Here is a 26,014-nt window from a genome sequence, read left to right as displayed (position 1 = left end):
CTCACTCCAGTTAATATGCAAAAATAAACATGAAGCTATAATACAGGGGGAGTATGAATTTCAAAATGATTAACCATGACCAATTACATTTGAAAAACATACTCCCCCTATGGAACATATTTTCAAAATCTTCTACAGGGGTAGTATGGATTTCAACTGGAATAGCCCAATACTGCAAGGGATGAAATCAAAACGCAACCAACGGTTCCAGTAGAAATCTATACACCTTCTTCAAAAGACATGACCTTAATCTTCCACACAGAGAGTGCAGAATTCAAACGGAGTCACCTAATCATAGGGGGTGATAGGATTTTAACTGGAATAGCTCAATTTATTAATCATGATTCAAGGTTTTTTTGAGATTATGCAAAGTGGTTATTATTTCTTAAGTTAGTAAAGCTGGTTTCATACTTTCTGCCGCTTGCCGCTTTGCCGCTCTGAAGATGATTTTACTTCACTGCGCAATCTCACTAAAAACGCTAGCGGTGACCAGCGGCAAGCCGATATATCGATTACTCCACCGCTTTGCCGCGGCGGCAGCACCGCTGGGAGTTGAATTCAAGTCAACTCGGAGCGGTGCCGCTCTGACGTATATGAGAACAAAATACGATTTTGGAGCGGTGCTGAGCGGCAAGAGTAGCTTTCAGAGTCATGCCGCTGCCGCTTAGCGGTGTGCCGCTCCGCTTGCAGAAAAGTACAAGCGGCATGATGAAGCGTCATGCCGCTCAGCGGCAAGCGGCAGAAAGTATGAAACCAGCTTAAAAGCTGTCCCCAAATACACCCATATTAGGCTTTTTAAATAAAATTAGTCGACTTGCCCTTTACTTAGGTGCCAACACCTGGGTCGGTCGGTCGATTTCAGTTGTTTTTTTAATTTTCTGCAAAATATGACATGATGCGTAATGCTGCAACTTATTGTCCATTTTACTATACTAGCTGCAGTGTGCTGTGTTGTAGGTATAGGACACTTTCTTTATAACATCGTGGTGGTGTTATTTTTCATTCAATGCCTTAGATACGCAGATCATCGTTTGCAGAAAAATGTTTTCAATGTAGTCACAGGGTTTATATGAAACACAAATGCAGAAATCAAGTCAGAATTTGTTTATACCGCAGTTAAACATAAATAAAACAAATATTTTGAAATTATAAACCAAAATATCAAAATCTAAAATTTAAAAAAAAAGCGACTGTTTTTTCAGATTTTTGAGTCGGTCGATAAGGGCAAGTCAACTTTTTTTTGAAGCCTTACTATGAAAGGTTGCCTTGTCAATCATGTTATCTATCACACACAAATGTTTTCTTCTTAATCATATACTTCATTTCACAATGCCTGTTTTCTTTTAAGATCTATGTGAGATTTTGTACCTGTACCTCACAGCACACAGCACCTTTTATGATCTACATGACATGTTGTACCTCATTACAAGTTGCACCTTTTATGACCTACATGACATTTTGTACCTCATTACATGTTGCACCTTTTATGATCTACATGACATTTTGTACCTCATTACATGAAGCACCTTTTATGACCTACATGACAATGTGTACCTTATTACATGTTGCACCTTTTATGACCTACGTATATGACATTTTGTACCTCATTACATGAAGCACCTTTTATGACCTACATGACATTTTGTACCTCTTTACATGTTGCACCTTTTATGACCTACATGACATTTTGTACATCATTACATGTTGCACCTTTTATGATCTGCATGACATTTTGTACCTCATTACATGTTGCACCTTTTATGACCTACATGACATTTGTAACCTCATTACATGTTGCACCTTTTATGATCTACATGACATTTGTAACCTCATTACATGTTGCACCTTTTATGACCTACATGACATTTTGTACCTCATTGCATGACACCTTTTAATGACCTACATGACATTTTGTACCTCATTACATGAAGCACCTTTTATGACCTACGTACGTGACATTTTGTACCTCATTACATGAAGCACCTTTTATGACCTACGTACGTGACATTTTGTACCTCATTACATGATACACCTTTTATGACCTACATGACATTTTGTACCTCATTGCATAGCAGCTCTTATGGTCTAAACACCATTTTATTTAGGAAAAATGAAGTCACCATCACGAAAACCCTTATTCTGAAATGAAGAAAACTTGTTTATCATTTTAGTTGCGTGCACTGTGATCTCGTTCCCGTATTACGCTTTGCAACATTCTACATACGCAAGTATATTATGCAATGATGCGGCTGCTGCCGTCAAACGTGTGATAGACGCCATCCAGGAACCAGTGCCTACAAGCTAAACCACACCCACTGAATATATCACAATCACCACCATGTTTATTCATGCGTCATCAATATACTATTTTCCACGCACTAGGTTGTTCACAGTCTGGTTCCTCAGCATGACCACAGAATCTGTTGTACGTCATCTTGGGGTCAAATCCTAGAATCTGCCTCTCTTCATTGATTCGGAATGTGAAAGTTGAAACACCTGTGCCTATAAAGTACCTGAAATGAAAATTAACAATCAAAGGTAGTTGGTCATTTTTTTTTCATATTCAATCGGTTTTCGATCTTACATTGAGGCCTACGATTAACCCCATGAGAACTACCTGCCGATTGGCCAAAAAGAAGTTTTCATTATCATTTGGACCAATAAGGAACATTGTTAGAATAATTTCACCACACAAAAAAATTGGGGTGAATTATTTGCAAACCTCCATCATGTAATTGACCAATCAGAGGCAATGTTAGATCGTCAGGTAGTGCTCAGGGGGTTAAAACAATCTTATTTCCAAATTTTGAGTTGTATTGCATCCCTTATGCCGAAACATTTCATGTGCATGCGACTATCTTATTTGCACATGGCGTGATTTCGCACAGCTATAATTGGTAAGTCTGTTTTAGCCGCCTGATCGATTAAGGGTGAAAAAATTGCTTATTTCAACAAATTTTAGAAAATAAAATGTGGAGATTTGGTTAAGAGAGACGTTAAAAAGTGGCAATTACGAACTTGGTTAATAACTTTGCATCAGTTGTATGTGGGCATTGTGAAAAATCTTAACATTTTGTTTTGGGATATTCCTCGTTCAAAAGGCAAAACGTTCAGATTTTTCATGCCCTCCAAATAAATGATGCACAGGTATTGACCTCCAGGCAATGTCAGTGGCGTACCGTGGCCGCCCCAACCCCGGGGGCTGAAGAAGAAACAATTTTGCTGCCCCTTCCTTAACAGCCCGAAAAGGTTGACCCAATTTTTTTCACGGTCGTTTGAAAAAGTGAAGAGCAAAAAAAAAAAAAAAAAAAAAAAAAGAAGGATTTTAGGCGCTAGCGCCCTAAAAGCAACCTTTTTCAAAGATTTTTATGCTTTTTCAATTTTGTGCGCCTTTTTTCTTTGTTAAGTAGTTTTGCCGCCCCCTTTGTTTTTGCCGCCCCTGTTTTTGCCGCCCCTTCTTCTAAACAAACTCTTGAGATGAGCTATGTGACCTGCTACCTCAAAATCAGCGTAATGTCACCGCGACTTTATGCTCATTTTGTTGAGTTGGTAGTTTCGAGATATTCGGTCCGACTAAGTTGATGTACTTTGTTTTGCCGTCACCTGTACAAGCCAGTAGTATTATCCTTCGTGAATGGCCCATTGTGCCCCCATTCACAAAGGACATACAGACATACTTAGTGGTTTTAACAGGTGAGTGAACACCAACGCAGTAGCCAGGGCATTTTGAGTGACTAACACCTTGCGCTGATTTTGTGGTAGCAGGTCACATATTATATTTACTGTATATACTTCTGGTCTTACCTTGCGTGTGCACATATCCACTGGTCTATTATGGCAACCCCACCATCCATGTACTTCTCTAGTACAACTTTTGGAGGTACATAGTTGACTACTTTAAAATTTGATAAATACTTCTTAAATTCATCTATTTCTGTAACAATAAAAAAATAAAAAAATGTGCAAAGTTACTTATGATACTACAGACAGTGGTGTAGCTAGGAGTTTGGTCGGTCAGAGAGCCGGGGAGAATTAAAGAACATGGTTATAACTTCCAAGATATAAAAAATTGCACAAAACATGTTTGTCATGTTACGGAAACACAGAACTCTCCCATGCCTGCAATGCCCTGCATACATGGTAATAGGGTGAGATTGACGCATGTATCAAAGCTATATCAGAATGTGACAAGGAAAAACAAACTGTTCCATTTTTCACCCTGATGTGACAGTGACGTCAGTGTGCATTTCATTGGTTCCAGCTTCATATCGCTAGCTTTCACTCAAAGTGCTGACATACAGACGCACACGCTTAAAGACGCTACATCATGTGTGAGAGAAACAGCTGCCTCAACAAATTGATGTCACTGCCAGGGTGAACTAGAAACGTCACGGTTTTCAACGTAAGGCATCGAATGGGATGCCTCCACCATGGGGGGGGGGGATTTAAATTCAGAATGATATTATTACTGCTATTAAATGTCAAATTGTATGAGTAGTAAACAAACAACCTCAAATGACCTCCGTATGTGACCTTGGATACCACCCATACATGAGGGCACCTATTACGCAGTTACGAGTTGGTTTGGGCCAATAGAATATGATTTTTGTTGCCTATATAATTATATGATTAAAGTGAAGATATCATGCAATTGCCCAATCAGAGGCAATGTTAGATCAGCAGGTGGAGGAACAAGTGTGTTTTGGAAAATTACTCTTCATTCAATTATTCACAATAATTTACTTTCCCTTCTTACCTCTTTTTGGTGCATCTGTAGCTAGGAATACAATTTTAAGCTTAAGTTTCTTGAGCAGTCCCTCCACATGCTCTGCAGCTGCTTGTAGCGTTGGAACATCTTTACGACCACCTCGAGCATAATCTTGCCTACGTAGATGAACAGCGATATAAGGTCCTCCTGTGGCACTACCGGGGTCTCTCTAAAAAATACACAGCAAATTATTTTTCTTGAGTGATAGTTTTTAGGGGATTGACCCATTTGGTAACCGTAAAATATACTTGATGGCATCAATGTTGATATATATATAGATATATAGATGAGTTTACTTCTGACGTCAATGCCTGGCAGTATGTGCACGCATCATACCAATTTCCATTGTTTTTGCCTGGCAGTATATGCTTGTGGCAAGATCATATTTTGTTCAGGGCTCGTGTTTTAAAACTCCGCCACATCACAATAAGGTTATTGAACAGTGTAGTGGTTGCATGGGGTTCACTCAAGCATATCGATATACCAGTCCCTTGCCTTTGTTGATAAACATTGAGGTCAACTCATCTATACATTGATATTCTTGGAGACACTATTACTCTTAGAGACAGTGTGCAAAGTTTCATTATATTGAAATCAAAACTCTCATAAGCAAGACAAGACATAGAAAAATGCACAACCACAGTCACATAAACTATGTTTCTGTTTTCAAAAAGTACATAAACATTGTGCCTTGATTGTCAAAAAAAATCACATATCACATAGAAATCACACAGGAAAATACAAGTTTTACATGTTGACAAACATGACAAAGCCAAATCTCTGCTCGGCTTTTGCAAGAGAGAAGGTCTATCTTTTGTTTTGAGGCATTCTGATATAACAACTCTTCACTTTTATTTCCTCTGAAATATCCGGTGAGGATAGGAAAGAGAAGGCCATGATGTTTCCGGTGACTCCAGGCCTGTAAGCCTACCTCTTGTATGTTTTTTGGAGTTCTTCTTAATCATAACTTTAGAAGAGTATCTACCTGTTCACTTGTTATGTGGAAAATTATAGGTTGATCCACTTAGAAAATCTTATCTGATGCTGTTGATTCTTGCGTTGCCAATGTTTAATAAACACCTCAAATAAAGAAAGTCCGCAGTCATGTAACCCGTCCTACACCAAAAACTAATCTTGTTATGACAATTTGATTGAAAAGGTGGTGTGCAGAATCTTGTTAGCTGCAATTTGATACCAAATTTGCTACCAAAAACTCTAAATTCACAGAGATTGATACTAGGCCTGTTATCGACTGTCGAAAGTGTCGATAGTCGGAAAACTCACAGACTTCCGACATGTTGGAACACTCAATGGTAGTATCGATACACAAACGATGTACTGTCACAACATCAAAAGCCACTAGCCGCTGATAGCTTAAACATTTGAAACATAAATAGCACAAGTTTGTTGACCTTAAGTTCACAGTTCAACAAAAATTATACACCATTATATTAAGACATACCCCCTCAACGAGGAGCATACTCAGCATAGCATTCACAAATTATGTGACATGCAAAAGAAGTCATCACAGTGATGTGAATAATAACATAATAAATGGACAAACACATATACATTGTATGTAACTATCATGTCAGTGACATGGGCACCTTCCAACCAATTACAGCTTTGGAATATCATGACATAATGTTCACTACTGTTCACTACTGTGCAGATCACGTGAGGTAGAGCAGTAATGCCACACGCAGGATCTTAGTAGAGCATTTGTTTTGATGAATTGGGTAAGCTTAATTGGAGGTCGGTTGGTGATCAATGGGCAAGTTAAGATATTTCCCACGCTGTCAGGTTGTTGACTGTCGATACATGTCGATTGTCGGAAGTATTTTCTTCCGACATGGCGATACACAAAATCTCTATCGATAACACCACTAATTGATACCAGTATATGAAATTTGGTGCATTTTCAAAAGTTGCAAATTAAAAACGGACCACACAGACCTGTAAGGGACAGACAGAAAGGGACAGCTGGAGGAGGAGACTTGCAGCCTTATGGGCCACAGGGCCCGAAGAGGATAGGTAAGGTAAAGTACACAGACCTGTAGAGGTAAATGGCAGAGCGCGACCATTGATATGGTCCGAAACAACCGCTAGGTCATATTGATCACATCGTGCCCTAGTATTCATTAGTAAAGCACTGTAGCAATCCACGCGTTTAGATTAACAATTGAATAAAGTGCACACTTGGGATAGTCGACAATATATTGACCATATTGCCACGCTAAGCAATTTCGACCGCCTGATTCGTTTTGATTTGCAACTTTTGAAAATGCACCAAATGCCATAAACTGGTATCAATCTTTGTCACTTTTGAGTGTTTGGTAGCAAATTTGGTATCAAATTGGAGCTAACAAGATTCTGCACACAACCGTATCAATCAAATTGTCATAACAAGATCAGGTTTTGGTGTAGGACGGGTTACATGACTGCAGACTTTCTTTATTTGAGCAGTTTAGCGATTGATATGATAGATAATGTGCATGTAACACCCCCAACCCCAGGCCCCCAACTTACCACAGATATTAAAATTTTGGTACTAATTAGATAACCCCTATTTTTTTCAAGCTCCTACTAAAATTTATACTCAAAAATCAATGCACCTTTACAAAATTGGTACCGGTAGTAAAATTTAAAAACCTGTCTTTGGTGCATCAATTAATTCAAACTGCATACTGTATTGGAATTGAATTGGAATTAAAATGACATGGTTTTGAAATTAATAAAATTGAATTGGAATCAAACTGAATTAATTTTTAAGCAAGGTGGATTGAATTCGATTTGGATAGGAAGGATTTAGGTGTAGAAAGAATTGAATTTGAATAAAATTTTCTGGAATGAAATAACATTAGTTGCTAGTACATTTAGAGTTAAATTAATTTCCTCATTGTGCAGTTGAAAAATTCATATTTTTGATTAATTTTGCTCCCCCAATTTCACATATAACTTTGAAATGCTATCACATCTGGAAAAGCACATTTATCATAAAACAAAGGTTTCCTTCAGACAATGCTGTTTTACTTGGAATACATATATTAAATGAGATTTATAGCATTCACAATATTTTTATATCAAGGACATTTTGTCTTGATCAAAATTAATGAGTGCAATATTTCAAGGAGAATCAAAAGGTGTCCTACATTTTGTACAATGCTGTTTTACTTGGAATACACATAGATTAATTGCTACTAGTACTCCGAATATCTTATTAAGTTCTGTCCTTTGCCTTACAATGCAAGTCTGACAATAATAGGTGTATTGCAATTCATCCTACATCAAGATCATAGTTTAAAAAATGAACTTTACTCCAGCACTGTAGACGTTTTGAAAGATATATTTTATATATATTAGGTAAAATAATTAACATGTATATCATCCCTGCCCTCACTGATTTTTGGAGATTTGTCAATAATATTTTGTTATTTGCTTCCTTACTTTGTTTCTAAAATTGTTGTGATGAAAGAGATGTGGTCGTAGGGGAGGAAGACATGTCCGTAAAAAATACCAGTTATTGCTTCGAATAGAACATGGTACAACAATGAGTCGCAAACTGGTGTAAATAAACACAATCTCGTCAAAGTTCCACTAACGAAACTGGACAATGAGAATGAGATTAAGCCGTATAACTTTCCATCGATATACGTTTGCAATCCCCAGTCATTGAATAATAAAATCGACGAGTTCAGGTCAGTTGTATTAAAGAATAACTATGATCTTTGTGTCATCTCGGAATCGTGGTTTAAAGCAAATAGACCTACTGAATTCTGCGACATCGATGGGTACAACCTATTTTCCAGATCAAGGGCCGTGCGCAGGGGTGGGGGTGTAGACGTCTATGTGAATCAATGTTTCCAAACCAATACAATCGAGGTTGATATCCCCCAAGAGATTGAAATGTTTTGGCTTCATATTCGCCCAAATAGACTACCAAGAACAGTTTCTTCTATTATTGTTGGTGCACTCTATTTCCCGACGAAAACCAAGATATAATGATGCTTATGCTCAATCATATTCAAGATACTTTGGATCTCATGCGTGTTAAATATCCTGCCGCAGGCGTTTGCATCATAGGGGATATGAACAAACTTGATGTCTCTCAACTTTGTAGAAATAACAACCTAGTCCAAGTTGTCGACAAACCAACAAGAGGGAATAGCATTTTGGACAAAATAATAACAAATTTTGCTCAATTTTATTCAACCCCTTTGATTGAAACACCCATAGGAAAGAGCGACCACTCAACAGTTGCATGGTTCCCAAAACCTAACCACAGTATTAAGCATACTAACGCGACTATTACCAGAACTGTCCGACCAATCAAAGACTCGGGCATTCGTTCTTTCGGTTCTTGGATATCAAGTCGAGCAAAACAAATCTCAGGATTGTACAAATGCCTTTTATAACACCCTGAATGAACAGATGGACTTGCATTTTCCTACACGGCAAGTAAAACATCATGTCACAGATAAGCCGTGGATATCTTCGAAAACAAAGGAATTAATCAAAAGACGTCAAGAAGTTTTCGATCACACTATACCTCCAATTTGGAGATATTACAGGAACAAAGTTCAGTGTTCCATTGCTAATGATAAGAAAGACTATTACCATGACAGAGTTCAAAGGAATAAAAAGTCTAACCCTGCTGAGTGGTACCGTCAGATACGTGTTATGACAACCAATAACACTAGCCAAGCACCCATTGAGCCTCCAGCAGGTACCGACCCTTCTGATCCTAAAGCTGTGGCCAACAGTATAAATGATCATTTTGTTTCGATCGGTCAGCACATAAGCCCGTTGAACATTTCTGGCTTACCCACTTACCTTCCTGCCCCAGAAGCCCTTCCTGAAATATATCCCTGGGAAGTCAATTGAAATTGTCTAAAATCGGCAGGAAAAAAGCGGGGGACCAGATGGGATCTCATCTAAGCTGATCCGTGAGTTCTCAGTTGAACTTAGTGATCCACTGTGTCATATTTTAAATAAATCTTTTCAAGAAGGGTCGGTGCCATCGCAATGGAAACGGGCCGTGGTTGTGCCTTTGCCTAAAAGTAAACCCGCCACGTGGAACCAGCTTAGACCGGTCTCGTTGACTGATCACTTTTCTAAGGTGGCGAGTCCTTTGTTACAGATTGGGTGGTGGATGACATAGAACCACAAATCGATCATGGGCAATTTGGCAGCAGAAAAGAAAGATCCACGACCCATTATTTGGTTAAGTTAGTCGACTTCATCCTTAAACACCTTGAGAAATTTAAAAGTATGTCACGTATCACGCGACTGATTTTAGTAAAGCATTCGACTGCGCCGACCATAATATCGCTATTCCAAAATTAATTGAAATGGGTACAAGGCCTGCTGCAATACCATGGATTTGTGATTTTTTGTCGTACAGATCCCAATGTGTGAGATACCAAAATGTCCTGTCTGACTGGCAAAATCTCTCAGGCGGGGTTCCACAAGGCACCTTAAATGGGCCTATGATTTTTATGGTTCTTGCAAATGACGCTGCCAGCATGAACGATCCAAATAAACTCGCTTTGAAATATGTTGACGATTTAACTGTAATTGAAAATATCAATACCAGAAATGGTAGTACTATTCAAACTGATTTAGACAATTTTGACGATTGGGCTCTGTACAACAACATGAAGTTAAACCCGTCCAAATGCATGTACATGGACGTTTCCTTCATGAAAGATCCCGAGGTATTGCCCCCTCTGCGGTTATGTAATCAAAATCTTAAAAGTGCCGATGTGATCAAAATTTTGGGCATTAAGATCGCCAAAGACCTCAGTTGGGACATTCATATTGAGACGTTCTAGGGCGTGCTAGTGGCGGCTGTTTATGCTGACCAGGCTCAAAAGATTTGGTCTGAGTGTTGACAATTTGGTTACCATCTACGTTGGTTTTGTGCGCCCCTTCTTGAATACGCGGTGCCCGTTTGGCATCCGGGGCTTACTGAGAAACAACACCTGGCTTTGGAGCGTATTCAGAAGAGGGCGTGCAGAATCGTCTTGGGTGGTGACTATATTTCTTACCAAGACGCCCTCGTCACATGTAAAATGTCTGATCTCAGTATCAGATTTGACAAGATCTGCTTAGATTTTGCTACCAAAATATATGACTCTCAACAATTTCGCAGCTGGCTACCTAAGTTGAGATCCGAAGTAGTCAAGGTTCCTCTCCGCAATAGCAACATGATGACGCTGCCGAAAGTGCGCACGCAGAGATACGCCAACAGTGCTATCCCGTACATGGTCAAAAAGTGGAATGAACAGTTAAAATAGTTTTGGCCATTTTGCATTCTCTGTGCTGCGTTGTTTTTGCAGTTCTCTCTGCTGTTTGTACTGAGGTTGGTTTTAGTTTCGGCTTCAGCTTGATTTGTCATTGTTGCTCATTTTGTAGTCTCATTTAATTGTTGTATATATTTTTTCTTGCCATTGTTGTGATATTTTTGTGTTAATATTTTGATGTGTAAATGATGTTGTAATTCAGCTATTTGCTGCGAGTACATTGTTTTAATAAACCATTTATAATATATAAATGTTAAGAAGTTCTTGGTTATCATTTATATACACATTGCAAACACTTCCCTCAAGCTAGGGTAGGGCTTTGGGGAAATAACAAAAATATCAGGGGGCCTCTCCAATTTTATGATATGTTGACAACACTTTGCAATTGTAACTTTACACAGAAATGAAAGGTAAAAAAATAACACAATAACAAATAATAAGGCCCTCCCTCACCAATTTTTGAAATCCAAATGCATTCGCCCGCACTGCCACAGATTTCTAGACCTGCCCTTATATTAACAAATCACATCTCTGTATACTATTTCCATTCTGCAAGCTGCACTGTATCCCTGAAATCCAACTAGACAATACCTACCCTCATATCCCTCCAATCTTCTGTTACTTCTGTTTTATCTCTTTTGTCATCAGAATTCAAAAAACCTCTTCTGAAATCATCTCCTATATCTGTTAGATGTTTGGCAAATCTCATACTTCTTCTAGCCTGGAATGGAATAAATGATTAATCATTTGTCAATTACACATGACATAGCATCGCCCTGTTTACAGAGAACATTACTTCCTACGTCGTTGTGGTTGCACCACAGTAGCCACTCGGTATGAATCAGACTTTCTTAAAGTCCAATTTATGGTGAAGTCAACTAAACTAGATATGTAGAAACTGATAATATCAACACTGTCTTGGTTTAAATCCCCAGATGGGCTGCTTCCTCAGTATCCCAGATAACCTGGCTGCCTTGGAATCATACCCCTGGTATAATACCCAAATGGTATTGATACCTAGGGCTCATATTGAAATTCCCTTACACAGGAAGGTGTGCGCCATCCTGCAGCTTTCCTGTGCTAGCCTTCTTTTGTTAAAATCCTGGGCAGGGTGTATCACTGATGCATATTATCCATTTTATGACCGAGCTTTCCTGAGGTGCGCGCTTAGCGAGGGGAATCCTGCCTTCTTTCTGTGTAAAAACGTGGTAGGGTATTTCAATATGAGCCCCTATACTTCTGCCACCTCAAATTTGGAAGTGACATCAGTGATTTTACTCAGTTGAGTCACAAGCGTGATGACAAACTGACCTTGTATGCTATTGCATATATGTTCTGCTCGGCTGAAGTTAACTAGCGGTCACGATTCGATAATGTCATCAGCGAAATACGCACTTAGGGGATGTCATTTTCTTCGGAAGGGGGGTCATTGATATGTCGGTGACGGAGTCAATTTTTTTTGACCCCCCCCTCCGTATCGCAGGCTAAACATTTTTATCACCTCCCCTATCTCGGGCCCTTTGGCCTACACAGATTCAAGACAAATTAGTCTTTGCCTGTACTAAGGCACTGAGCGCGCAAAAACTTAAGTGTGGAGAAAGTGTGCAGAGTGTATTAAAATTTGGATTGAAAGTGTGAATTTGGGTGCTCAGAGCATGCACAAATGTAACATAATGTAACTAGATTGCAGACACATTTTGATCGTAAGTTACAAGAATGCCCCCATAACTCCCCCTATTTTGGGTCTGAAAATTCTATGACCCCTGTATATTCATGACCCACCATTCCAAAGAAAATGACAGCCCCTTTATGTCTCTAGCAAAAGCTCATTGCCGGGAAATGTTTGGTTTTTGACCACAAAAAAAAGAAATACATAAGGGAAATATGTCATACTGGAGGGAAATTTGGTAAAACTGCAGGGAAATTCTGGATTGCTACATAAAATGAAGTAAATAGAATTTGATGCTAATTTTAAAGTGTCAATGTGTTAGGCAAACTAACAAGGTGTGAGTGAACATCATGGACCAGCATTTAAACAAAGCATGTCATGATTAATGTAAACTTCTGTTGTGATGAGAATGACAATATGTTAAAGAGAAAACAAAACTAGGATTATCAAATTTAAACCCTGCTAAAGCATTTTCCACCCTGATTTGGCAGTGACGTCAAAGCGTTGAGGCAGCTGTTTTGCCTGCGCATCTACGAGGCATTTTTAAGCGTGTGTGTGTGTTCGCCAGTGCTTTGAGGGGAACACTAGCGAATTGGTAGCTGCGCCCAATGAAATGCGCACTGACGTTACTGCCACATCAGGGTGGAAAATGCTTTATAATGAGGCGAACACTAGCGAATTTGTAGCTGTGCCCACTGAAATGCGCACTGACGTTACTGCCACATCAGGGTGGAAAGTGGTTTATAATGAATGCATAGATTAAAGGGATGATAAGTAAAATCAAACAATCAGCAGATCAGAGCTTGTGATAATGTAATACTGTGCTGTCACTTGGGCGAGAAATCTCACTTACAAGTAGTTGAATCTGTGTGAGCTAGTGCAATAAGTAGATATTATGACATACGGTACTTGATTTCAAATTATCAGTCATTTTACTTCATGTTCCTTGATAAAAGAATTTGTTGATGATTGTTGTTAACTTGTTATTTGGTTTTACTATATAGCACTTGCAAAGTGATACTAATCAATTAACCCCATAAGAACTACCTGCCGATTGGCCAAAATGAATATTGTGTCCAATTTTGAAGATCATCTGCAAATGCAAGTCCATAAATAGTTGACCATAAATAGTTTATAGCCTAATCATAATTGGCAATTGAAATGAGTATTTCAAGTTATCAACCAATCAGAAATGCTGTTAGATGACCAGTAGTGTCCCGAGAGTTAATAAACCTACACAGTTAATTTGTTAGCCAAAATATGAAATCATGCATACATGATGTTGATTTGATGAGTAAAAGTGGCAGTGGAAAGCAAGTTTTTCTTTGCTTATAAAAATCTTTTGTGTTACTTTTGAATATACTTGTCACTTGAACAAATTACCAAACATCCAGATCTAAACACTTTTAAGTGTTTAAAAAAATGTAAACACTTTTAAGTGTTTTAAAAAAATGTGTGAATTGATTGAGAATTAACTTACATTCCAATAATCAACTTGCCCATAAGAATCATGAAGTAACTCTTCCCCTCTGTCTAGAAACACTGATCTGTGTGCACAGGTGCAAGATGGGAAAAATCACAAGGACTAAAGGTTAGTCTATAAAGTGTGTGAGTGCAACCCAGGTTAAAATATGTCAAATGCAAATTAACAGTGGCGTATAATTTAAGACATGGATAAATATAATTTATCGCATCTGATGTCACTGACAATTACGATCTTAGATTGGTTTACATAGGTTAATAGCGCGTAAAAGGAAGACCGATCTATCTGGTGCTGATCGGAGAAAAGGAATTGCAGCAAATGGCGAAAAATTACGTACTTTTACAAGGCAAAAAGCAGCTTTTCTAGGCATTGTTAACATGGTGCCTTCGCCAAAGAAAGTTTCCTACTATCAAGACCTAACTTTTGAGATGGTTTGCATGTTTGAAGGTGTAAAATTAACAATAAGGCGCCCGGTTGTACCGCCCGCGTTCAGCAAGTCATCATCACGACACTTGTAAACAAACCGTGCTCGAATTTGATTGACGGATGACGTCAGACGCGATAAATTCTTTTTATCTCTGTCTTTAATTATATAGCAAGGTATCTTGGTGCCCAAGGGTATGGCAAGGGGTGGCACCCCAAGTTTTGCAGAAGTTAACCAAATGTATAATTCAATTTGGGATAAAGAGAAATGAAATGACACCAACACAGAAAAAGGATCAGTTATTTGTCACTACTTTTTCACAAGAATAAACAACATCCAAAATTGCTTGCTTGGCTGATTTAGCCAACATGACCCCTAAACTGACACCCAGAGAACATGTCACACAGATTCCCCAGCTAATTAACCCAAATGAGTAAGGTGAGTGTTTAACCCCCTGAGCACTACCTGCCTATCTAACATTGCCTCTGATTGGTCAATTACATGATATCTTCATTTCAATCACCAATCAGAATGGACTTTTGCAAATAATTCACCTCATTTTTTTTGTGTGGTGAAATTATTCTAACAATGTTGCTGATTGGTCCAGTTGATAATGAAAACTCATCTGTTTGACCAATACATGTAGGCAGGTAGTTCTCATGGGGTTAAACTTCTCTTCCCTTACTTGAGTTCAGGAGTTTTGAGCATTACCATGAATCAGTCAATGATTGTTAACTGTAGCCATTGCAGACATGGTGTCAACGGTCATGTTATTTTATTCCTGATGCTAGATCATCTAAGGATGAATTCACCACACTTTATGCACAAGTCTCTGTGAAATCCTTATTCTCTCTTTTCATTTCTTTGGTGACAAACTCATTTTCCTTGATCACAGTTCAAATGTTATAATTGTTGCACAAAGATTAACACTTGATATAAAAGTTACAGCAGTGAAAAAAAGTACCAGGAAGCACAAATGGAAGCAATAAAGATGAAAATTAAAGTTAAGAAATTGAAAATTAGAGCATTAAAGAATGAGCTATTTGGGGTTAAGAAAATGGCAATAATGGTGCATAATATATGGATACATTAAAATTCTGTACTTACAATACATTATAAATATTTCGAATAAATCAAACCTTGGACCTCTACATGTAGTTAAAGGTCCATTCAGTGATCTCAGCGAAGGTGTAAAAAAATTTAAATTATTCATAAATTGCCTTATTAACAAGAGTCAAGGATAAGTCAACTGATATACGGGTGCACCGTCGGATATCACATTGCTGGTGCAGCCGGTCAATGCGTGTAAAGTACAGTACTGGGGCAGCCAGTCACAGTGTGAAAATGATCAAGCTTTCGTCAGATGTGGCTCTGACTTCATCAGGCATTTTTCCTGTCATTAGGTATTTTACCTATGAAAAATTTGCCAAAAAAAATCCAAGAAAAACAGCAGTATTGACAAAACTGAAGCCCCATTCAAATATATGTACCGGTAGTTAATTTCTATACTAAAGTATAGAAATTACAGATTCATGTAAAATGTATCATTTAATCTTTAAACACATAGCCCCGTCTGGCCAGTTCTCCACAGAAGAACTGGCAATACACCTGTTACTTTGATGACAGACAGAGCAGAATTTACATGGATAAATTTTAACCTTGACTAATTCCCAAGGAACATGAACCATAAGGGGGACTTTCACTTTAAATACATGGCCGGATGAGCAAATCACTGAATGGGCCTTTAAGTAAAGTTTATTTGTACTCAATTCAAGTACTATTACATTCAAAATATTTTCAATGTATGCAGTGTTGGAATTTTGTTGCAATCTACATGTTAGGAAATTGGATATTCATTAGTCGAACATCAAAACATGGATGACAGAGCACACTTTTGGTCGATCCTTCATGTAATTATTTCGTGTAAGCTAATCCTAACCCTAACCCTAATCCTAACCTAGCCCTAATTTTGTGTGCAATTACATGAAGGAGTAACCACACTTTTGTAATGTTCACTTACTTTCCAGTACTCAGCTTGGCCAAAGTATTTGTGACTTATTTTTTCTCCACGGTCTAGGAATACAGACCTGAATAAGTAAGAGTTAGAAAAAACAGAACCCTTTAGGATATGAACAAGATGTATATATATCAATCAAAATGTCAAAATGAATTACATTTCCTTAAGGTGGCACTACACCCCCCGACAAATTTTGTGACAAATTTTGCATTTTTCTCAAAAAATAACAACACACTGGTAACAAAAGTTATGTATATTATAGGGGCAAGGAATCCAATTACTTCACAGAAATTTCAGTGATTCAAGACAAGTGGTAGAAGGAAGGCAGGTTTTATTTCAAACTTTAATGGTGACCCGCAGGTCAAATTGCTAGAATTGTTCATTAAACACACCTAAACAGAAACAATGCAATTTGCAGGCAGCAGCTTAATCAGCGCCAATATTGCAACATTGAAACAAACAACTAGATACAAATATCCAATCCAACCCAACCACATCTCCCAGATGTGGTTGAGAATTTTGGTTCATTATATATGTTAAGAAATGAGGTACATTCCAGCGGTACCTCTTTTCTTATCATAAATAACGTACCACTTGTCTTGAGTCACTGAAATTCCAGTGTTGTAACTGGATTCCTTGCCCCTATAATATACGTAACTTTTGTTACCAGTATGTTGCTATTTTTTTGAGAAACATGCAAGAATAGTCACAAATTTATTAAGGGGTGTAGTACCCACTTAATTAAGGTGATAGGAAAATTCATTTAATAGAATAAGACATATTATGTGAATGTCAGCATTACTCCTCAAAAGAAATGCCTTATTCAGCAATAATTTCTGTACAAATTAAGAGTTCTGTATTTTCTTAACCCATTCAAACCACATATGGGACTGAAACACTTGCACCATTCAGAAGTATATACGGGTCAGTTGTTGGAATATTTGGGAGATCCAGGTGCTTCCACTGAATGGACTCATAATCCCAGTGATTAATGTATGCCTTATCACATTTGGACAAAATATAGATGAAACTTGTCACGGTCCTCATTCTAAGTGAGTGTATAGAAGGTGTGCACAATTTTGTGCATGAAGATTCTGGGACCCCCATCTAGAAGACACCCAGGAATAGCCAAATGTTAATGGATCAGAGTTGTCATATTTTGAATGGTCATATTTTTTGTCATCTTTTTTGTTTGGTCCTTTATTCATTATCAATGCCTTTGTACCAGCACGTATATCATTGGTGGTGACGTCAGCAAGTCTTTTGAACCTTGGATGATCGTCAAGGATGCTCATTCCATCCTTGAACTCAAAAGACCATTTCCTTACTGTTGAGTATCAAGGACTTCATCAACTATTTACAGCAACTGTACATTAGTCAATTTCATTTGAGTCTTCACCACTGTCAAGAGAAAATTCAATGATGACCCTGTGTTCACTTCTGGTAGTACCTGTGAATTCAATGAGGTAGGCTTCCTCCACAGGGTGTCCTGCCCATATAGAGTGATGCAAAAATCGAATATTTTTGTAGTAATGTTTTGAACAAACAAGCTTTCAAATGAATTGTTTGATTTACAAACTTACGTTGCAGTGACATTGTTGATTAATACAGGTGCTATCGTCGTGGTGAAACCCTGAATTGACACACACTTGAAGGCTTTTGCATAGACTTCTTCATAACCCCAGAACCATCCTCTATACAAGCCATCAGAATCTTTTTGGTACATTGGTCGATCAATGCAATCACGCTCGTCGACCTTCTCCTCAAATTTGCCATTGCTCCAGCCTTCTTTGTAGGATTGTAGGTAAAGTATTTGATCTATCTCTGGTTTGCCTCTGACTGTATAAAAAGGATTTAAATACAGTAATATTCACCAGGAACCACAATGGCCTCATCCTAATGGCATAGTTTAATAACCTCAATTAAACAATCATAGTGCAAAATTTGACCTCAAGTTGCAGAGTATGAGTTTTAGTACCCAAATTTTCAAAGGTCATTCAATGAATATACAAATGCATTGGTGTTAAAGAACTGTGCCCCTGATAGATGAGCATATTGTGGATCCTAGCGAGATGCCCATTACACAAAACCATTGCACAAACATCAGCAGTTTCTTCATGCTTGAATGAATTGATACAGAAATGAAATACCCTAATTCCCACAGGCCTATTGGGCTCTGTTTATTGACAAAACGTTCAAACCTGACTCATAGCATATAGTGTTATTATAATGTCATCCTTTCATATTATAATAAAGTAGTCTTCACACAATCCCTGACAAGAGGTGAGCTCTTACAGGAAGTTTTAAAGGACTGCTGACTCTACAATTTACAGTTATATTGATCGTATTGATAGAGGAGTAGAGGACACAGCAGGCAGTGCAGTCCCGGGGGGGGCACTCAACTTAAATTTTGGTAGGGGTGTGCGGCGCGGAGCGCCAAACTTTGGGAACTGAGAACTGATTTTTGGGCAAAATAGGGGCTTGAAGAACTGAAATTTGGGCCAAATTATAGGCTGTTGAGCTAAAAATTTCTAATTTGTTTCCAAATTTGAGCTTAAAGAGCTGCAATTGTCAGAGTTTGAGGCTCAAAGAACTGGATTAGATTCAAATGTGGGGCTTAAGGAACTGCCGGAGAGCCTGAAAAAGGGACCCTTGACCGCCGCACATACCCGTACCACCTTAACATGTGAGTGCCCCCCCCGGGAGTGCAGTCAGCTCTGATGGACATGATCAGTGATGATCAGCTGACTCATCGCATGTGTGGGCAGGGCGTCGAGTCAGGCAGGAGCGAAATTATTTATTTATGCATTTATTTATCAGTTTATTTATTTATTAGGTTAATTTGTTTTTAATTGGGGCTTGTCGGGGGGGCTTGTATTGTTTCTTTATGATTATTTTTGGTATTCAATATTAGTTTTATTTAATACCATTTATTATTATCAATAGTTAGGCCTTTTTTTAACATTTTAAATACAGGTAGGCTTACTCTACAATCTTTTATTCTTTGTTTGTTTAATTTATTTGCTTATTAATTTTTATTTGTTTATTTATGTATTTCAATCTAGTGAATCTAAATCTAACTGAATTTATTTATTTATTTTATATTTATTCATTTATAAATTCATTTATTAATTTATTTATCAATATTTATTTACTCCTTGGAGGAATATGATACTTGTACTTGAAACTTCTACTAGTCTTACAAACACGAGTCGATAATGGGTATTGATTTATGGACAAGTCAATTGGCCACAATCTATTGACACAAGATTGGTGGCAATCATGTCATGGAGGAAAAAATAATCCCACTTATAAATTATAATAACAATAGGCTACGAGTCAGGTTTGAACGTTTTGTTTTTTATTGAGCCGATTTGACGGCTAGAACGACATAATTTGTAAAATATGTATTTTAAGAAACAACAGCATTGAAGTTTTTGCGAAGTATTGAAATACACCATCTAAACACATCAAAAGAAATAAGTCCCCCTCAGAAAATTTCGTCATAACATCGTAAAGTAAAACTTCGTACCAATAAAACTTACTTAGAAATAATTATACGATTGTTTACTAAGTGTTTTGTGAAAATGAAAGATGTCCATGACTTCATGGCTGAATGAACCCAAATTGAAGACAAAAACTGCCCTTTCCAAAAGTCACAAAGTAGGCCTATGCTTGTTAACTGCAAGGCGTGATTGGGGACAAGGAATGGAACTGGCCATCTTACAACTCACTGTGCTGAACTCTGCACCAAGGGGATTTACATGGCTGAATGATCAAGAATCGATACACATTACAGTAAATGTTCACTTGGTGAGGATTTTAAACTGCACTCAAACACACAGGGTTTTCCATTAGTACATGTAACAAGCCATGAATCAACTTTTGTGACAAGCATAGGCCTACTTTGTGACTTTTGAAAAGGGCAGTTTTTGCCTTCAATTTAGGCTCATTCAGCCCTGAAGTAAACAGTCATATAATTATTTCAAAGTTAGTTTTATTGGTACAAAACGAAACCTTACAATGTTATGACGACATGTTCAGAGGGGGACTTATTTCTTTTGATGTGTTTAGTTGAAAGAAACTATTCCAGTCTAACGAAGATATGCACAGTTAATTAAGTTAACAGTTCAATGGTTTCCAGAAGTTGATAATTTTGGAGCTTATTCAAAACTTGATCACTATGACCAGGAAGCCACATGCGCAATTTGGTGCTTCTGTTAAACCTGTTTCCATTTCAGGGACTATCTTTTGAAAATAAAGTAAGAGCTGTAGACTTCTCTTCTGGTTTCTTCAAGAAGACCTTTAAAACAGCTATTTACACCTGTGGCCATTAAAACATTAAAGAATTTAACAAGCCATCAAGAGGAGCTATAAATCACCCTTACCAATGCAACTTAAGAGGAGCTGTAGAGGAGCAATAATTGCTCTCACTCATCTCAAAAAACAGTCCTAAATATTTTGAAGTTACCAAAACGGACGATTTGAAATAAAGCACATTTGGGCATGCATTTTTCATGAATTAGACAGGGCCCTGTCTAACAAACAAACAGTTAACAGGAAAGAAAACGGGCAAGGTACACTAACTTGATCATGTGGGGAAACAAAATACAGCCTAGACAGTTAACCCAATGAGAACTACCTGCCGATTGGCCAAAAAGAAGTTTTCATTGTCAATTGGCCCAATCAGCAACATTGTTAGAATAATTTCACCACACAAAAAAATTGGGGTGAATTATTTTCAAAGCTCCATTCTGATTGGTGATTAAAATGAAGATATCATGTAATTGACCAATCAGAGGCAATGTTAGATCGGCAGATAGTGCTCAGGGGGTTAAACAGTTAACACACTATACTAACTTTTGATGTATTCTTCCAATTCTATGACTGGAATATGGCGATTGAGACTTGGTACGTCAAAGAAGGTTGACCATGGAATACGGACTTGATCCAGGTGTCTGTTCTGCCAATGGTAGATTCTTCCCCATGGTGGTAATACTAACGTCCAATCTTCAGTCTCACCTAGTGCGCCAACTAGATTAGCCATTCGCATGTATACATCCCGTCGTAGATTAAATCCTTCGCCAGGATTAACATCGTATAAGAGAAACCTGTTTAGTCCAAAATATATAAGAAATCTATTATAGACAACCTGTTAAGTTGACAATACGGTATAAGAAATCTGATTATTAGTCATCATGCATGTGGTTTAGCTTGTAAACACTAAATTGTATTGGTTCCTGAGTGTCATCTACGACACTACACGGGATAGTGGCTGAGTATAACTGACCTTAACAGACCTTCGCTTCTATAAAATCTTGGAGCTCTATCAATTGCTCTCCCATTTTCAACAGGGAGCTCAACTTGAGCTCCTCAGATCGCTTCTTTGAGTTGGCTTAGAGCTCAATTTGATACAAAGCTTTTTTTCAGCCTTCAGGTTCTTCAGTGCTGCTTGCCTCTGAGTCAATGTATTTTGTCAATGTATTTTGAGCATATTTTACATGTCACCTTCTTCGCCCTTAAATTTCTGTGGTTTCATAATCAAAGGCTTTACAGACTTCCCATTTGAGGAATGTTGACAACTGCACATTTTTATTACCTTGAGTCGCCATTTTGTTCACTACAAGAGGAAACTTGGTTTTAAAAAAAAGCGCAGTGATTTATAGTGCGCTACGCAGGCACAACGCCTAGATGTTGATCCACAAGCCTTCGCAGCTCATTACAGGTTGTCGCAGACCACTACAGCCCACATCATTCCATAAACCATTTAAAAACAATTCAGGAACTATGCTGCTACAAGAGCGCACACCCTAGACATTCCACAAATAACCTTCGCAACCAGGATCAGCTCCCTGAGTTTCGTACGGGTTACAACAAGGCAATGCTTTCAACTTTTGTTACACCAGTGGATCGCTCAAGCATGCTCAACAATTTTTCAATGTAAGTGCCTCTGGCCCTAGAAGTAAAAACGGATATGGCCAGAGTTCTAGGGCTAGGTCAGTTCCAATAATTGAAACTCCCGGCTCTGACCGGGAGTTCCAACCGGTGCTGACTGTGCTGTGTATGTGTTTAATGTGCATTTACATGTACATACATATTTGCCATCAGTACGAAGAAATCATTGTTCCATTTAATGATTGAAAATACACATTTGTAATCATTTTTCACTACAAAATATATGATATGAAAACAAAGGTAAGCATTATGAACATGGCGAGGTCAAACAGGTTGTTAATCATTCATATCAATATTAATATTTTGCGACATTTATAATGAAAACAATTATACTTGTATAGCCTACTTTAGATTTGATGGGTTAAAATTATAGGTTTAAGCCTTTTCCATTCTTGTTCCAAAACTTGAATTTTGCCCTTGAAATGGATTGATTTGTTGTCTTGACATTCACCATATGTGGCTGGAGGAAACAATTGTCATCCCTTCCTGAACTTAAAAAAATCATCTCAAAATGTGGCAGGGTCATGTTTTTCACCACAGACCCTGAAAATAACCTTATTGCTGGCATCCTACCACAAAAGGCCTGAAAAAGAAGAATCTAGCAAAGTTGATGAATTCAATTTTTGTGTACTCAGGAATGTTTATTAACATAATACATGTAGTTGATATTTTGGAAAGTTTTGACTAAAATTTTTTTTTTGTCCCTTCCGGAACGTAAAAAAAATCACCTCAAAATGTATGGACAGAATTTTACACATAATTTTAATTTATTTCTTTATTTTTGCAAAGTCCACTGACATTTTGTTTAGTGCTGAAATTGTCTATACAGAAGACCTTTATAATACCATAAACACACTGATTGTATGTTAAAGGGTGCCTTCAAGGGAAGTATAACCCTAACAACACAATAATAATTATTTTGACATTTTTACAAGCCGTGTTTCAACTAACCCCACCCTATGTTTCAACTTACCCCAGGGGTGGGGTTAGTTGAAACACTTTTTTTCAAATTTTCAAATTGCATTATAAATATGAATAATCATAAGCAGGTCCAATCAAGTTTAAGGCTGTATTTGTAGCATGTATGTAAATGTTTATACTGATATGGTTAGTGTTTCTTGAAAGTAATCGGTTTGCATTAAAAAGATGATTTTGTGAAAAATGTTTCAACTAACCCCAATCTCCCCTACTCTCAGACATGCATGTAGTAAAAGTGCCATAACTTTGTAATTATTCACGCAAGACATATAAAAGTATACATTTTTATAAAGGCAAGATCAATGAATCTTATTTTAAATATAATACAGATTTGGTGTTACTAAGAAAATCACAAAAAGTGAGTTTTTGGCAATTTTGTTCGGTACATCATAACAAAAAACACTCTTTCCAAAAATTTTTTTTTTTTTTTCTTAAATCTTGAGACTCCATTCCAAAAACAGTTTTTTTAGTATTTTGAGATTGGCCTTATTTTTTGAGATATTGACCATATAAGGCATCAAAATGATCTTTTTAATATTCACAAACGCCTATTTGCACAAAATGATGCCTAAAATCGGAAATAGACCAAAATATAAAAAATGAGAAAACTGTTTCTTGACTCGATCATGCTTTTTATGATGAGCATAATTGCTTACCTATAGATGCTGTATTTATTGAGTTATCGTGTACCTAAATCGTCATTTTACCGAGAAAATGAACATTGAAATAAAGGCCGTTGAAGTTCATATTTTGCACTTTGATCGAAGCTCACAGGAGAATGCGGTAGTTCTCGTTTTTCTACCTTACATTACGTGAACATCGGGTAAATCCACAGCCCCTTGAGAAGTTTGGGAGAAATCTATTCATATCTTGATGTTTAAATCCGGGAAAAGAACTTGAAAAAATTCACATTTTATCAGCTAAAACGGAGCCATTTGACCGCTACATTTTGTAGGTATTTATGAAATCAGTGCTTCCGTGGTGCTTCCATAAGATGCGCGGCGATGCAGATAAGCGTTATGTAGCGTATCTGTGCGTTAACAAATTGCGCGTCTACAAAACGCGCGTATACCCCGATGGTACAACAAAGATATTCTTTCTTTTTAAATTGCGGAAGCGAGTGAAATAGTGAAATAAAATCCATAAAATAGAGCAGTTGGCGTTAACAAATCTGGATTTTCTTTCCTTGTATTTATAAAAAACATAACAAAGTAAATATATTTCAAAAAAGCTCAATTTCGCTAAAGAAACAATGTCTAGAGTACACAGCCGCGTTAATAATAAAATATAATGGACGTTCCCTTGGGTTACCAATACACAAGGTATTGGTACATGAGATCAGGTATACCCTGGGCCGGGTTTGAACGGTTTGTGTACAGATCCTGCTTTTACTTACCTTCTAGCTTTTGCAACACCCACATTCAGTTTCTGTTGATTACCGGACTGAAAAACAATGTCATCGGCTGCATTAGCTAATGAAATCACACTGAGAAATAACGTCAAAAACAAAATATATAGAGTGAAAACAAGCCACCGTGTACAATTCATGGAGGTCGCCATTTTGACATCATTCCAGAGGTCTACATGCTATCTTTACGTTGCAATGTTTGGGACATTTGACGTTATCTAAGTGGCAAAGAGATTACTTACAGCAGTGGCCGCGATTCACCAAGTATTTCTAAAACGCTGCTAGAATAAGAAAAATTTTAATGCTATTTTATTGCACATGCTGAGGAAGCCTGATACATGTACTTTAGGGTGGTGCAATAATTATGTGTACCCCCGGGGTGGTGAATTATAGGGGGGCAAAGATTTTTGGCAGGCCAAAAGGGGGGCAAGCATTTTTGGCAGGTCGAAAGGGGGGGAAGCAATTTTTGGCACAGATATTTTGGGTATCATTTTATAACGCCCTAAAAAGGTGTAGGAAAACATTAGGAACACGTTCAAATATGCAAAATTTCCTGCTCGCTGCGCTCGCATTATAGCCTATGATAAGACAATTTAAGGTTTTAAATTCGGGTTCCCCAAAATCTTGCATACGTGTAAGGGGGGGCAAAGATTTTTGGCACGTCAAAAGGGGGGCAAAGGTTTTTGGCACATCGAAAGGGGGGGCAAAGATTTTTGGCACGGCCAAAGGGAGCGCTAAAGGGGGGAAGCGATTTTGGCAGACCATTTTGAGAATTCACCACCCGGGCGGGTACACATAGGCCTAATTATTCATGCACCACCCATTACCTTTTTAAAATAGCCGAGTGAGAGGGTTTTCAGTGAAATATTTTATGTGTAAAAACTGAAGCATCATAGGGCCTATATGCATAATACTGTTACGAGTCGTACCGTACTTGACTCAAGGCCAAAATCACCTTTTACCCGAACTCACCGTGACGAATGCACAACACAAATACACTGTTTGGT

General features: G+C 37.8%; 1 protein-coding gene across 9 annotated transcripts; it reads right to left on the bottom strand.

The window, feature by feature from the left end:
• Positions 1 to 765: 765 nt before the first annotated feature.
• LOC140142517 (GDP-fucose protein O-fucosyltransferase 2-like) lies at positions 766 to 25,208 on the bottom strand. Of its 9 annotated transcripts, XR_011857532.1 has the most exons (10): positions 24,996 to 25,207; positions 21,527 to 21,777; positions 18,250 to 18,505; positions 14,223 to 14,289; positions 11,669 to 11,794; positions 4,757 to 4,937; positions 3,805 to 3,934; positions 2,043 to 2,513; positions 1,889 to 1,993; positions 766 to 1,755 (listed from the first exon to the last, which is right to left on the bottom strand). XR_011857532.1 is itself a non-coding variant. In XM_072164508.1 (8 exons), exons 1-8 carry the CDS (start codon positions 25,157 to 25,159, stop codon positions 2,357 to 2,359), a joined length of 1,332 nt encoding a protein of 443 aa, XP_072020609.1. In that variant the 5' UTR covers positions 25,160 to 25,208; the 3' UTR covers positions 766 to 2,356. The 9 variants fall into 9 exon arrangements, 2 of the variants coding, with proteins under 2 accessions (XP_072020609.1, XP_072020608.1); XR_011857529.1 differs by having other exon boundaries at positions 1,889 to 2,513; XR_011857527.1 differs by having other exon boundaries at positions 766 to 1,873; positions 1,918 to 2,513.
• Positions 25,209 to 26,014: the final 806 nt, after the last annotated feature.

The sequence above is a fragment of the Amphiura filiformis genome, chromosome 20 (genome assembly GCF_039555335.1).
Source record: "Amphiura filiformis chromosome 20, Afil_fr2py, whole genome shotgun sequence".
Lineage (NCBI taxonomy): Eukaryota > Metazoa > Echinodermata > Ophiuroidea > Amphilepidida > Amphiuridae > Amphiura > Amphiura filiformis.
This window is presented reverse-complemented; position numbering and strand designations above follow the sequence as displayed.